At 47.4% G+C, this 14409-nt stretch overlaps 1 protein-coding gene across 1 annotated transcript in view; it reads right to left on the reverse strand.

Moving 5' to 3' along the window:
* The window catches only part of GNPTAB (N-acetylglucosamine-1-phosphate transferase subunits alpha and beta), a 93093-nt gene extending 78732 nt beyond the window's left edge, over positions 1–14361 (reverse strand). Inside the window, exon 1 of the mRNA XM_044280693.1 lies at positions 14120–14361. Within this exon, the coding sequence (XP_044136628.1) occupies positions 14120–14248 (129 nt within the window). The 5' untranslated portion in view covers positions 14249–14361. The remainder of the gene's footprint in view (positions 1–14119) is intronic.
* Between the last annotated feature and the right edge of the window lie 48 nt (positions 14362–14409).

Genomic DNA, 14409 nt, shown 5'->3' on the forward strand with positions numbered 1-14409 from the left:
TCAGATCTAACACTACCTGAAACTTAGGGCTCTTTCACACTTGCGTTCTTCTGTTCTGGCATAGAGTTCCGTCGTCGGGGCTCTATGCCGGAAGAATCCTGATCAGGATTATCCCCATGCATTCTGAATGGAGAGAAATCCGTTCAGGATGCATCAGGATGTCTTCAGGTTCGGACCGGAACATTTTTTGGCCGGAGAAAATAGCATGCTGCGCTTTTTGCTCCGGCCAAAAATCCTGAACACTTGCCGCAAGGCCGGATCTGGAATTAATGCCCATTGAAAGGCATTAATCCGGATCCGGCCTTAAGCTAAACGTCGTTTCGGCGCATTACCGGATCCGACGTTTAGCTTTTACTGAATGGTTACCATGGCTGCCAGGACGCTAAAGTGTAGTGGGGAGCGGGGGAGCAGTATACTTACCGTCCGTGCGGCTCCCGGGGCGCTTCAGAGTGACGTCAGGGCGCCCCACGTGCATGGATGACGTGATTGCATGGACACGTCATCCATGCGCAGCACTCTGACGTCATTCTGGAGCGCCCTGGGAGCCGCACGGACGGTAAGTATACTGCTCCCCCGCTCCCCACTACTACTATGGCAACCAGGACTTTAATAGCGTCCTGGCTGCCATAGTAACACGGAACGCATTTTGAAGACGGATCCGTCTTCAAATGCTTTCAGTTCACTTGCGTTTTTCCGGATCAGGCGTGTAATTCCGGCAAATGGAGTACACGACGGATCCGGACAACGCAAGTGTGAAAGAGGCCTTACAGAGATTCTATATAGATAGAGAGATCAAGCTATCTCCACTAACTTTTCAAAAAAAAAAAAAAAAAACCTGCACAGAAAAGATCTATCTTACCCCTAACTATTATTTCTAAAAAGACTGTGCCAAAAAAAAAAAGAGCACAGATGCAAAAAAAATGTAAAAAAATTCTGATCTGAGATCAAAAACAAGTCACAGCATGCAGAGAGCACAGTGCGACACATAACCTCACAGAATACCATTATCAACTGGAATAGTGGCATGTATTGAGGTTTTGGCTAATCTTTCTGCCACTCTTGTACTGAGATCAGCTGGTACAGCATACCTGCCAATCGCATCGCGTACAGGGGATGACAAACACTGATGTCCCCTTGTATAACCTTGGGGGGATTGGTATTGTCAGTTGCAGCACCAATCACCCCATCAAAGTCCACCAGCAGCCCCCGTACTGGCTTTTAGAGCGAAGCAGATGCAAATGGCTGGTCAGCATTGACCAGCCAATCGCAGAGATCGGAGCTGCAGGGAGGAAGTACAACCTCCCTAAGAACATAGCTGAAATTGCTGCCAGTCCGGGACAACAGCCATCTTAGCCTGGTCATTGTGCGATCAGACATGGCGAACCAGTTTTTCATTGCTTCGCACGCTGGGCTGACATAAGGATCAGCTGACATATGCATGGCAGCTGCTGCTCATATCGGCGACGACAACACTATAGGATCTGTCATACACCAAATATCACCGGCACCCGAGTGTCTCCTTTGAATTATAATAGTGTTCCTCAGGGCTCAATTCTATTTTTTGTATTACTGATTAAAAAACTTGCATTGCTGGCTCTGGACAGAGACTTTAAAGGCTATGTACATCTTCGTAGGCAATTTTTTTAATTGCCCTTTTTTTTAAAATATTGAGCTGTTCTGTCAAAAGGGTTAACTGTTTTGCTAACTGTGTGACTGGTACTTTTACTTTCACTTTGTGACCGGTGTATCGTTATACTTTCCTACCTCGTGAGATTTCCCTACCCTCGTCACTTCCGGTCGCACCGGACATGACGTGAGGAGGTGTGCCGCACCTGCACGGCGCACAACAACAGGTTAGGGAAATATCACAGCAGAGTGCGCATGCGCCGGCAGCCTCGCAGGCGTTTAGGGTAGGGAAAAATTATGGGCCAGTGAGCAAGCGCGGTGATCGGATGGATGTTCTCAGCTGGACAACGGCATGACACTGCACATGCACCGGGAGCCTCACCAGCGGTTAGGGAAGGGAATATTACATATGGGCCAGTACTTTTCCCTAACCGCTGGTGAGGCTCCCAGCGCATGCGCAGTGTCGGCCAGTGTCCAGCTGAGAACATCCATCCGATCACCGCGCCTGCGCACTGGCCAATAATTTTTCCCTACCCTAAGCGCCAGCGAAGCTCTCGGCGCATGCGCACTCTGCTGTGAAATTTTCCTAACCCGTCGTTGTGCGCCTGCGCGGCGCGGTACGCCTCCTCACGTCATGTCCGGTGCGTCCGGAAGTGACGAGTGTAGGGAAATCTCACGAGGTAGGGAAGTATAACGTTACACCGGCATCTAAATAAACAGTGTATTACTGTACTGTGGCAGCAGCAGGAATCCAGGCCGCGGTTCCACGGACCGCTCACGGCCGTGAACAACGGCCGTGTGCATTCGGCCTAACAGGTCAAGTCTGCCATTTTAACCCAATCAGCCTGACATAATGATCTCCAGCCTTGTGCTCGTCAACATTCTCACCTGAGTTAACAAGACGATTACTGAAATGATCTCAGCAGGTCCTTTAATGACAGCAATGAAATGCAGTGGAACGTTTTTTGGGGGATTAATAGTTAATTTTCATGGCAAAGAAGGACTATGCAATTCATCTGATCACTCATCATAACATTCTGGAGTATATGCAAATTATTATATTTTTATAAAAACTTAAGCAGCAACTTTTCCAATTTCCAATATTTATGTAATTCTCAAAACTTTTGGCCACGACTGTACATATCCTTTAACAGTGGTGTGAACATAGTCTGAGAAGCAGTAAGTGTCACACTTCTCTCTAGCAGGAGAGCAAAGAGTAAAAGTCGTCCACACACCAGGCCCATACACTGTGTCACAGAATTGCAGGCAGAAAATCTCTGCTGTTTTATGGCAGCATCACGGCGGATGAGATTTAAATAAGTCTCATCCACACATTGTGTAAAAAAATCTGTGTGGAATCCGTGCAGAAATAGACGTGAAGTGCAGAAATCCGCAGCGTGTCAAGCTATACAGATGCAGCAGAGTCATAACGCGTTAACTAGATGTCATAACTCACCAAGTGTGTTAACTCTGCACATTTGCATAGACTTGCATAAGAAGTAAATCCGCTGCACTTTTCTGTAGCAAATGTCATACTTTAGGCTGGGTTCACACCTGAGCGTTGCGCAAACGCGCGTTTTTATGCGCGATTTTTTCGCGCATATTTATGCGCGTTTTTGTAATAGTAAACGCGTGTTTGACGCGCGTTTGTGTGATTGACTACAGTGTCCTATGGCCACAAACGCGCGTCAAACGGCCCGAAGTCGCTCATGTACTTTTTTGAGCGTCGGGCGTTTTACAGCGCGATCGTACGCGCTGTAAAACGCCCAAGTGTGAACCATTCCCATAGGGAATCATTGGTTTCTCCTTGTTGAGCGTTTTACAGCGCGTAGGAACGTGCTGTAAAACGCTCAGGTGTGAACTCAGCCTCACCATGCATAGAGTGAAATCCACAACAAACCTGCAACAATTACTGCATCCACAGGTAAAAAAGAAAAATTCTACCATTTCTGATTTTTGGCCCAGTAAAACTACTGTTTCAGGAAACAAAAACAAAAACCAATATAGTCTTTTCAGGCTGGGTTCACACCTGAGCGTTTTACAGCGCGTTCCTACGCGCTGTAAAACGCTCAACAAGGAGAAACCAATGATTCCCTATGGGAATGGTTCACACTTGGGCGTTTTACAGCGCGTACGATCGCGCTGTAAAACGCCCGACGCTCCAAAAAGTACATGAGCGACTTTTGGGGCGTTTGTGGCCATAGGACACCGTAGTGAATCACACAAACGCGCGTCAAACGCGCGTTTACTATTACAAAAACGCGCATAAAAATGCGCGTCAAAAACGCGCGTAAAACGCGCGTTTGCGCAACGCTCAAGTGTGAACCCAGCCTCAGGGTGAAGGCCCTGATGACGACATCCGTTTTCTGGTCTTGTTTAGTCCTATGGAATCGTCAGGAAACACTTTCTAAAGCCTCTTGCACACTACCGTATGTATTTTGCGGACAGATCTGCAAAAAATACGGATGACATCCGTGTGCATTACGTATTTTGCGGAACGGAAAAGCTAGCCCATCATAGAGCAGTCTTATCCTTGTCTGTAATGCGGACAAGAATAGGACAAGTTCTATCTTTTATCGGAACGGATATACAGAAAAGGAATGCACACGGAGTACCTTTTGTATTTTTTTGTGGACCCATTGAAATGAATGGTTCTGTATACAGTCCTCAAAAAATTGAATGAAAATACGTTCGTGTGCAAGAGGCCTAAGGGTACTTTCACACGTGTTTTTGATCAGTTTTAGGCCTCATGCACACGACCGTTGTGTGCATCCGTGGCCGTTGTGCCGTTTTCCGTTTTTTTTCACGGACCCATTGACTTTCAATGGGTCCGTGGAAAAATCGGAAAATGCACCGTTTGGCAGCCGCATCAGTGAGCCGTGTTTCCTGGCCGTGAAAAAAATATGACCTGTCCTATTTTTTTCACGGCCAACGGTTCACGGGCCCATTCAAGTCAATGGGTCCGTGAAAGAACACGGATGCACACAAGATTGGCATCCGTGTCCGTGATCCGTGGCCGTAGGTTTTAGTTTCATACAGACGGATCCGAAGATCCGTCTGCATAAAAGCTTTTTCAGAGCTGAGTTTTCACTTCGTGAAAACTCAGATCCGACAGTATATTCTAACACAGAGGCGTTCCCATGGTGATGGGACGCTTCTAGTTAGAATACACTACAAACTGTGTACAAGACTGCCCCCTGCTGCCTGGCAGCACCCGATCTCTTACAGGGGGATATGATAGTACAATTAACCCCATCAGGTGCGGCACCTGAAGGGGTTAATTGTACTATCATATCCCCCTGTAAGAGATCAGGGCTGCCAGGCAGCAGGGGGCAGACCCCCCCCCTCCCCAGTTTGAATATCATTGTGCGGCCCCCCCCTCCCCTGTTGTTAACTCGTTGGTGGCCAGTGTGCGCACCCCCCTCCCTCCCTCTATTGTTTTAATACATTGGGGCCAGTGTGCGCACCCCCCCAACCCCCCCCCCCCCTCCCTCCCTCTATTGTAATAATAGCATTGGGGCCAGTGTGCGCACCCCCCCCCCCCCCCCCCCGATCATCGGTGGCAGCGGAGTAGAAGATTTTCATACTTACCTGGCTGCTGGCTGCTGCGATGTCTGCGTCCGGCCGGGAGCTCCTCCTACTGGTAAGTGACAGGTCTGTGCGGCGCATTGCTGTCACTTACCAGTAGGAGGAGCTCCCGGCCGGACGCAGACATCGCAGCAGCCAGCAGCCAGGTAAGTATGAAAATCTTCTACTCCGCTGCCACCGATGATCGGGGGGGGGAGGGGGGGGGGGGGTGTGCGCACACTGGCCCCAATGCTATTATTACAATAGAGGGAGGGAGGGAGGGAGGGAGGGGGGAGGGGGGGGGGGGTTGGGGGGGTGCGCACACTGGCCCCAATGTATTAAAACAATAGAGGGAGGGAGGGGGGGGGGGTTGGGGGGGCGCGCGCACACTGGCCCCAATGTATTAAAACAATAGAGGGAGGGAGGGAGGGAGGGGGGTGCGCACACTGGCCACCAACGAGTTAACAACAGGGGAGGGGGGGGCCGCACAATGATATCAAACTGGGGAGGGGGGGGGGGGTCTGCCCCCTGCTGCCTGGCAGCACCTGCCAGGCAGCAGGGGACAGTCATGTACACAGTTTTTTTGTATATTCTAACCTGAAGCGTCTCCATCACCATGGGAACGCCTCTGTGTTAGAATATACTGTCGGAAATGAGTTTCACGATGTAGCTCATATCCGACAGTATATTCTAACATAGAGGCGTTCCCATGGTGATGGGGACGCTACAAGTTAAAATATACCATCGGATTGGAGAAAACTCCAATCCGATGGTATAACAGAACTCCAGACTTTACATTGAAAGTCAATGGGGACGGATCCGTTTGAAATGGCACCATATTGTGTCAACATCAAACGGATCCGTCCCCATTGACTTGCATTGTAATTCAGGACGGATCCGTTTGGCTCCGCACGGCCAGGCGGACACCAAAATGACTTTTTTTTCATGTCCGTGGATCCTCCAAAAATCAAGGAAGACCCACGGACGGAAAAACGGTCACGGATCACGGACCCACGGACCCCGTTTTTGCGGGCCGTGAAAAAAAACTGTCATGTGCATGAGGCCTTATCCTAATGCATTCTGAATGGGGCGCATTCCGCTCAGGATGCATCAGTTCAGTTCCTCTTACGTTTTTTGGATCGAGAAAATACCGCTGAAGCATGCTGCAGTTTTCTCTCCGGCCAAAAATCCTGAACACTTCCTGGAATGCTGGATCCGGCATTAATTTCCATTAAAATGTATTAGTGCCGGATCTGGCCTTAATTTACATTGAAGTGTATTAGTGCCGGATCCAGCATTAAGTGTTCCGGCAAAATGGATCCGGCTTTCCGGTCTGCGCATGCACAGACCTTTAAAAATGCCCCAAAAATTAATACCGGATCTGTTTTTCCGGATGACACCGGAGAAACAGAGCCGGTATTTCAATACATTTGTCAGACGGATCCGGATGCCATCCGTTTGCGTCCGGATTGCCGAATCCGGCAGGCAGTTCCGGCACTGGAACTGCCTGCCGCAAGAGCTCTATTCCTGTAATTTTGCTCACAATTGTGGTATTATGGCGATTCCTTCCAACTATATCAGAACCCTTAGATTGTCGAGCAACTTTTCTTCTCAGTGGGGAGACAGTGAGGTCACCCGCGTGTCGCCATAATGCCGACGTGGGGTCTGTAGCTTCAAGCACTGACAGTCAAGAAAGGACATAAGACTTTTTATGTGCATTTTTAGACAATAAGCCATTTTTTCTAACACTTCTGGTAGTTCTCCTTTAAATACTGACAAACTACGAGATTATATCAAACTGAAAAAAAAATGATTATATCTATAGCAAACTGACATGGTCAAGAAAGCCAAAAAGAAAACTGCCATTTGATAAGCTGAGGATGGCAGGAACAACAAAGAATCTACAACAGGGATCAGCAACCTTTGGCACTCCAGCTGTTGGGAAACTACAACTCCCAGCATGCACACTTGTTTGGCTGTTCTTTTAACTCCCATAGAAGCAAAAGGGGGAATCTGGGAGTTGTAGCTGTAGAACAGCTGGAGTGCTGGAGGTTTCTGATCTCTGCGTACAGCAGATGAATATACAGGATATACCGCACCTCCATTATTGGTACTGCGTCATCCAAAAACAAAACCGGGAAGCGGCAGAGATGCTCCCGCGTCATCAGACCCCACTATCTCCCTAGCACAGGGCGGTGACAGTTGTAGGGTTCTCACACCGCCAGTAAGGCTTTGATCACACCTGTGGGGTGGCTGCCATTCATAATGCAAGCCATGACACTGTGCCTGATGGTCAATCTGTTGGAGGCAATTTATCATGAGGCGAGTCTTTTAAATGGGGTTTTCCAGGAGTACTATATCGATGAATTATCCTCAGCATAGGTCACAAATATTGGACCTGTGGGGTTCTGATACCGGGCACCCAAACCAATCAGCAGTGTGAAGAGGTTGTGGGGCTCCGGCCTGTTCACAGCATACCAAGCACAGTGCCGTTAGGCCATGTGCTGATTGGTGGGAATGTCGATAGTCGGACCGTTACTGATCTGAAACTGATGAGCCATGCTGAAGATAGGTCATCAGTATTTCACTCCCAGAAAACCCTTTCCCTTACCATATCTTGCATCAAATTTATAAAACATAAAATATAAAATCATATATATAACACTGTTATAACAATATAACACTTTTTACTATAGAGATTACTCCAGTTTTGTACAGCACCCTTCTAACGGAGTATAAATCACGCTTTTTTGTGATATTTTAAAAAAATGGAACTGATAAATCTGGTGTCCACCTTTAGCATAGCTAGCCATGCCCGCTTCACTCACTTTATCGCAAATAGTTGCTAAATGTTTGCACAACAATGGCATGCTACAAAATGGGCTTTGAATTCTGGTGCAAAGGGAATAATAAATTCCCCTGTTGACTTTTCATTGACCGTCAGTGTTCCTGACCTTTAGGGCTCATGCACACGAACGTACTTTCCTTCCGTGTCCGTTCCTTTTTGCAGACCGTATGCGGAACCATTCATTTCAATGGGTCCGGAAAAAAACCTGAAGTTACTCTGTGTGCATTCTGTATGTCCGTATTTCCGTTCCGCAAAAAGATAGAACATGTCTGTTCTATCAGGGGCCAGCTGTTCCGTTCTGCAAAATACGGAATGCACACGGACGTCATCCGTAATTTCTGCGGATCAGTTTTTTGCAGACTGCAAAATACATACGGTTGTGTTCATGAGCCCTTAGGGTACCTGCACACCATGCGGATTATGTCTGTTTTTCCAAGCGGATTGTTGTTCAGAAAAAACGGTGTAACACAGTGTCAACAAAGTGAATGCGATTAGCCAGATCTCATGTATACGTTGTGTATTTTGGACGCACAGAAATTGACCTGTTGTGTGAATTTTCAAATCTGCAGCATGTCAGCTGTTTGAAATCGACAGCAGCTCTGAACTGTCGTAGATTTTTGTGTAGGCGCATGGACAGCAGTGCAGGGGAAAACAAGGCTGGTGCGGAAAGCACTTGTCGTGATAAATCTCCCCCCCAAAAAATGCTAATAAGGCTACATGTACACTACCGTATGTGTTTTGCGGTCCAAAAAAAAAAGATCCGTATGCGGATCCATTGTAACAATGCCTAAAACGGCCAAGAATAGGACACGTTCTATTTTTTTTGTGGGGCTACGAAACGGAAATACTGATGCGGATAGCACACTGTGTACTGTTCGCATTTTTTGCGGACCCATTGAAATGAATGGGTTCGCATCCTATCCGCAAAAAAAAAACCAAAAAAAACGGACACAGAAACAAACAACGTTCATGTGCATGTAGCCTAAAAATTTGATATATTGCGGATTTTCTGCATGCAAATACGCTATATCTGCAGGTACACTTAGGCTGCCCGTACACAAGTGCCGGTGAACACACATAAGATCCCAATACACTTTGCTGGTACTATACTGTGCTGCGGTTTTTCCACACGGAAATCGGCATGGAAAAACCGCACGTGTTCCGCAGCTTGTGTAGGTGGCCTTAAACACAGTACTGCAAGTTGCAGTATTCCTGCCCTCCAAAGTGACAGGACTGTAGAGGAAGGCTCCAAATCCTACAGCCTCACAAATAACCGCTCTGATACAACAGGTCTCACTTTTCAACGCTACATTGCATTTCCTCTTATGAGGAGTTGTGTCATCCGATGGTACCACAGTGATTAAGGGCTGATTCACAAGAACGGCATCTGCCCGGGAAACACGGTCCGTGTGTCGGCCACATCTCCCTGAACTGACTGCACTACTACACTGATTTATGATACAGGAGATGGTAGAGAGGCTTGTCCCCGTCGCCGGATGTTTTGATCCGTGAGACAGGGAGATGCAGCAGCAGTCATTCAGAGATTCGGAGCAACACTGGGGAGCAGGTAAGTATAATGTATACGAGGGGCCCGGGCATTGGGGGGGTCATTATATGGGTTGGATAACCCCTTTGCTACCAGCGAGGTCTGGAATGTATTGTATAACACTGACAGTATTATGGTCAGGCAGGGTGCTGCGCTGCGAGTCCGGAGCGTGACACCCGCTAGTCTGAAAGGGGCTTTAAAGTGAAGAAAGAACTTGGCTATTAGTGAATGATTCTGGTGTGCTGTGATCTTGTTAGGCCTCATTCACACATACGTGGACCACGGCCCATCCTGCTGAGTGCACAAGGTCACTGGTTGCTATGACGCCGTGTGATTCGTGCCGCCAACGCTGTACAGTAATATAGATCATATCCTATTCTTGCCCATATCAAAGACAAGGTAGGACTGATCTATTGTGGGCCTCACATGGCCAGTATCTGTGTTTTGCAGATCCGCGATTTGCAGACCGCAAAACACGGTACGGCCATGTGCATGAGGCCTAAAACATATCTTTTCTGATTAGGACTAGCCATGAGACCATGGATTCTTAGGCCTCTTTCAGATGAGCGAGTTTTCCGTCCGGATGCGAGTTGTGAATGGACAGCATCCAGACTGAACCCTGATCCATTCATTGCAATGGCTCTGTGCACATGAGCGTTCAGGAAAAATCACAGCATGTTCTATATTGTGCGTTTTTCACTCAGCCCTGGCTCCATAAAAGTGAATGGAGCTTGTGGGAAAAACGGAAGCCATCCAGATGCAATACATTTAAGGCCTCATGCACACGGCCGTATGTATTTTGCGGTCCGCACAAAATACGGATGATGTCCATGTGCATTCCGTATTTTCCGGAACGGAACAGCTGGCCCCTAATTGAACAGTCCTATCCTTGTCCGTAATGCAGACAATAATAGGACAAGTTCTATTTTTTTGCGGAACGGACATACGGAAACTGAATGTTTTTTTTGCTGACCCATTGAAATGAATGGTTCCGTATACGGTTTTAAAAAAACAGACATGGAAAGAAAATACGTTCGTGTGCATGAGCCCTAACACTGATGATTGTTAGGTGATGTGGATTAGTATTCTTTCGTTTTTTCTCATGCGTATTAAAAATGCTTGCAATAAGGATGGAAAAATCCGCACACACTGAACGCAACCTCAGAAAAAACGGCCTGAACTTGCTTGCAAAACCATGAGTTTTTCCCTGAACAGATCCTGACACAATCCTGATCACTCGTGGGAAAGAGGCCTTAGTGACAGATTAATGCGTTCTGTAATACAGGGTGGAAATTTATGGTCGCTTGACTATTGGAGATTTGTCAGCTTCTCTATTTTCTGGCAAACATTTGTAATGACCATGAGATCAGAGGATGAGGATCAAAGGTTAGAGTATATCAGATATTTATGTTCACACGTGTTAGAAAACTTTTAGCCAATTAACTATCATGAAGTATAAAGAGGCATAAGTCTTCCTTATGCATTTACTGATGTTTGAAGGTTGGCAGAAAATAAGAGCTTTCAACTAGTGAAGAACTGCTTAGTGTACAGGAGGTGTGACTTTACTGACGTATGGTGATGTTCTGATGTCATCATGTGAAGGAATATTAATGTGACAATGATGTCTATGGACTGCGGTAAGAATGCAACAGATTTAGGGCTCTTTCACATCTGCGTTCTTTTCTTCCGGCATAGAGTTCCGTCGTCGGGGCTCTATGCCGGAAGAATCCTGATCAGGATTATCCTAATGCATTCGGAATGGAGAGAAATCCGTTCAGGATGCATCAGGATGTCTTTAGTTCAGGACCGGAACGTTTTTTGGCCGGAGAAAATACCGCAGCATGCTGCGCTTTTTGCTCCGGCCAAAAATCCTGAAGACTTGCCGCAAGGCCGGATCCGGAATGAATGCCCATTGAAAGGCATTAATCCGGATCCGGCCTTAAGCTAAACGTTGTTTCGGCGCATTGCCGGATCCGACGTTTAGCTTTTTCTGAATGGTTACCATGGCTGCCAGGACGCTAAAGTATACTTACCATCCGTGCGGCTCCCGGGGCACTCCAGAGTGACGTCAGGGCGCCCTACGCGCATGGATGACGTGATCGCATGGACACGTGATCCATGCGCATGGGGCGCTCTGACGTCATTCTGGAGCGCCCCTGGAGCCGCACGGGCGGTAAGTATACTGCTCCCCCGCTCCCCACTACTACTATGGCAACCAGGACTTTAATAGCGTCCTGGCTGCCATAGCAACACTGAACGCATTTTGAAGACGGATCCATCTTCAAATGCTTTCAGTTCACTTGCGTTTTTCCGGATCCGGCGTGTAATTCCGGCAAATGGATTACACGACGGATCCGGACAACGCAGGTGTGAAAGAGGCCTTAAAGAGGACCTGTCACCACTGCTCAAATACCTGTTTTAATAGCTTTATGCATTCACCATATAATCACAATTCTAGAACATCTATTCTTACGTCTGTATGTGCCATTCCTTTATTATTTCTACTAGAAGTTACGAATGAATTGCTAGCAGTCTGCAGTAAGGGTCCAGAGGGGAGGTAACCAGTTAGGGGTGTGCACCTGCACAGACTGACTCTATCCAATCAGTGCTGCCATTTTCAGACTGTGCAGGTACACACTCCCAACTGGTTACCTCCCCTCTGTACCCTTACTGCAGACTGCTAGCAATTATTCATAACTTCTAGAAATAATAGAGGAATGGCACAACATACAGACGTAAGAATATATGCTCCAGAATTGTTATTACATGGGGAATACATGAAGCTATTAAACAGGCATGTCAGGAGTGGTACAGGTCCTCTTTAATGGGGCTGTCCACTTTCTGGTTATTGTTGACTAATGTGTCTGTAAGATGATTATTTGGCACTTACTAATAAAGTGTCTGCTGAAACTCTGTGCCATATTCTATATTTCCAATGAGAGTCCCCAGACCCAGGCCTCCACCTGTATAAACAGAAAGGCACCCAGCCTTATAGAAACGCTGTTTCTGTATTTCTTATATAACTGGTTGAAAGCTACGGAAACTGTGCAGATTGCTGTGCTGCATTTTTTCCATAATTCCCGTTCACCACATTCTGGTGGTGGCCAGGATGTCATTAGAGGACCTATGTTCTAGAAATACATGGGGGTACCAGAGGTAGGACCAGCATCCATCAGGCATTGGTGGCATATCCTGTGGGTATGTCATAAATGAGTACCCTATAAGTGTACCTACCCTTTTAAATATGGAGATAAATCAGCTGTTACCAAAAAGCTAATTTAACTTGTAAATTTGGAAGAAAATGGGGGTCATTTACTAACATCGCTATGGCAGTTTTGGGCGTAAAAAACAAACAAAACATAAGATCCTGTGTCGGGGACCAGGCCATCAGCCCAGCAAATTCACTAACATTTACGCCTGGAAACAGGTATAAATGATGTCTGAAACCTTCTTCAGTCAGGGACTGCCAGAAGATGTGCCTCATCATAAATTAGGTGCATCCTCGGCAGCACAGGGACCATCAAGGACCGGCATAAAACACTGATCTTTGATAAATGACCCTCAATGTATTTTTAATTCAATAGGGAGTAGGCCAAGAGGTCTCCAATGGGAACAAGGAATTGGACATGTAAACCAACACGCCGAATCCCTCTACCGACCCCCCCCCCCCCACAATCAATAATTGGGGCACGGTTGTTAGGCCTCCATTCACACGCGACTGCCGATTAATCCCCCTCAGTATTGGTTGTGCAACCAACTTTTCTCTCACGTGTATAGCGGCTACTAGGTGGCAATGCCCCCGTCTGTATAATATTCTCACAGAAGGTAGTCCTTCTCCCTAAAACTGTGCCCAAAACAGCAGAAGCTGCGTAGCCACACGGCGGCATGTAGTCACACTATAGCAGTGAATGTGTCACATGACAGCCAGCAGGCACAACTCATTCACTACCATCTGATGCCACATTTGCTATCCTAACACGTCACGCGCCCACAAGTCACCATGTAACCCTTGGCATGGGGGGGGGGGTTCGCAACCTCCGGCACTCCATTAGTTGTGACACATCGTACAGCAATCTTGGTGTTCCCACAGAAGGGAATGGAGAATTATGGGAGTTGTAGTGTCACAATAGCTGGAGTTTCTCTTGCTCTAGCTCTAAAGGTTCGTGTAGACGTTTTTGTGGTCTGCAAATCGCGGATCCCGGCCAAGTGCATGGCGCCATTTTTATTTTATTTACTTCCATGTCCTATAATTCTCTGCAAAACGGACAAGAATAAGACATGTTCTTTTTTTCTAACTGAACATAAAAGTCCAGCAAGTGTCCATATGGCACATTCTCAGTCACCCAGGAGCGCACGGTCCTTGGAGGTCATTCGCCCAGCAGAACCAGCTACAGTCAGGAAGGACTTGCTATTATAATGGCTGGGGTCCATCTGATTGCAATGAATGACTTAGGAGGTCTGTAGGCTCCAGCCCATACTCACACACACACACACACACACACAGCTGGCAGGGGAAGGAAAGGGTTACCCACCTCTCCAAACTGCAGAGCCGAGACGATCATCAGCACCATGCCCCCGAAGCAGAGATAGAGCCCATACCTGTGGGACAGGCAGGTATAGGTCTGCCTCTGCAGGAGTTTCAGCAGGGAGTTGAGCAGCATGGCAGGATGGGCAGCATCCCTCAGCCACCCTCACCAGTTCCCTGCCACCAAGTCACGTGTAGCACAGCCAGCCGCTGTCACTAAGTCCCGGAACCAGACCTGAGCAGGCGAGCGCCGATACTGCGCACTCTCACACAATAGAGCAGCGCGAGCACGTCGGT

The sequence above is a fragment of the Bufo gargarizans genome, chromosome 2, assembly GCF_014858855.1.
Source record: "Bufo gargarizans isolate SCDJY-AF-19 chromosome 2, ASM1485885v1, whole genome shotgun sequence".
In the NCBI taxonomy this organism is placed as follows: domain Eukaryota; kingdom Metazoa; phylum Chordata; class Amphibia; order Anura; family Bufonidae; genus Bufo; species Bufo gargarizans.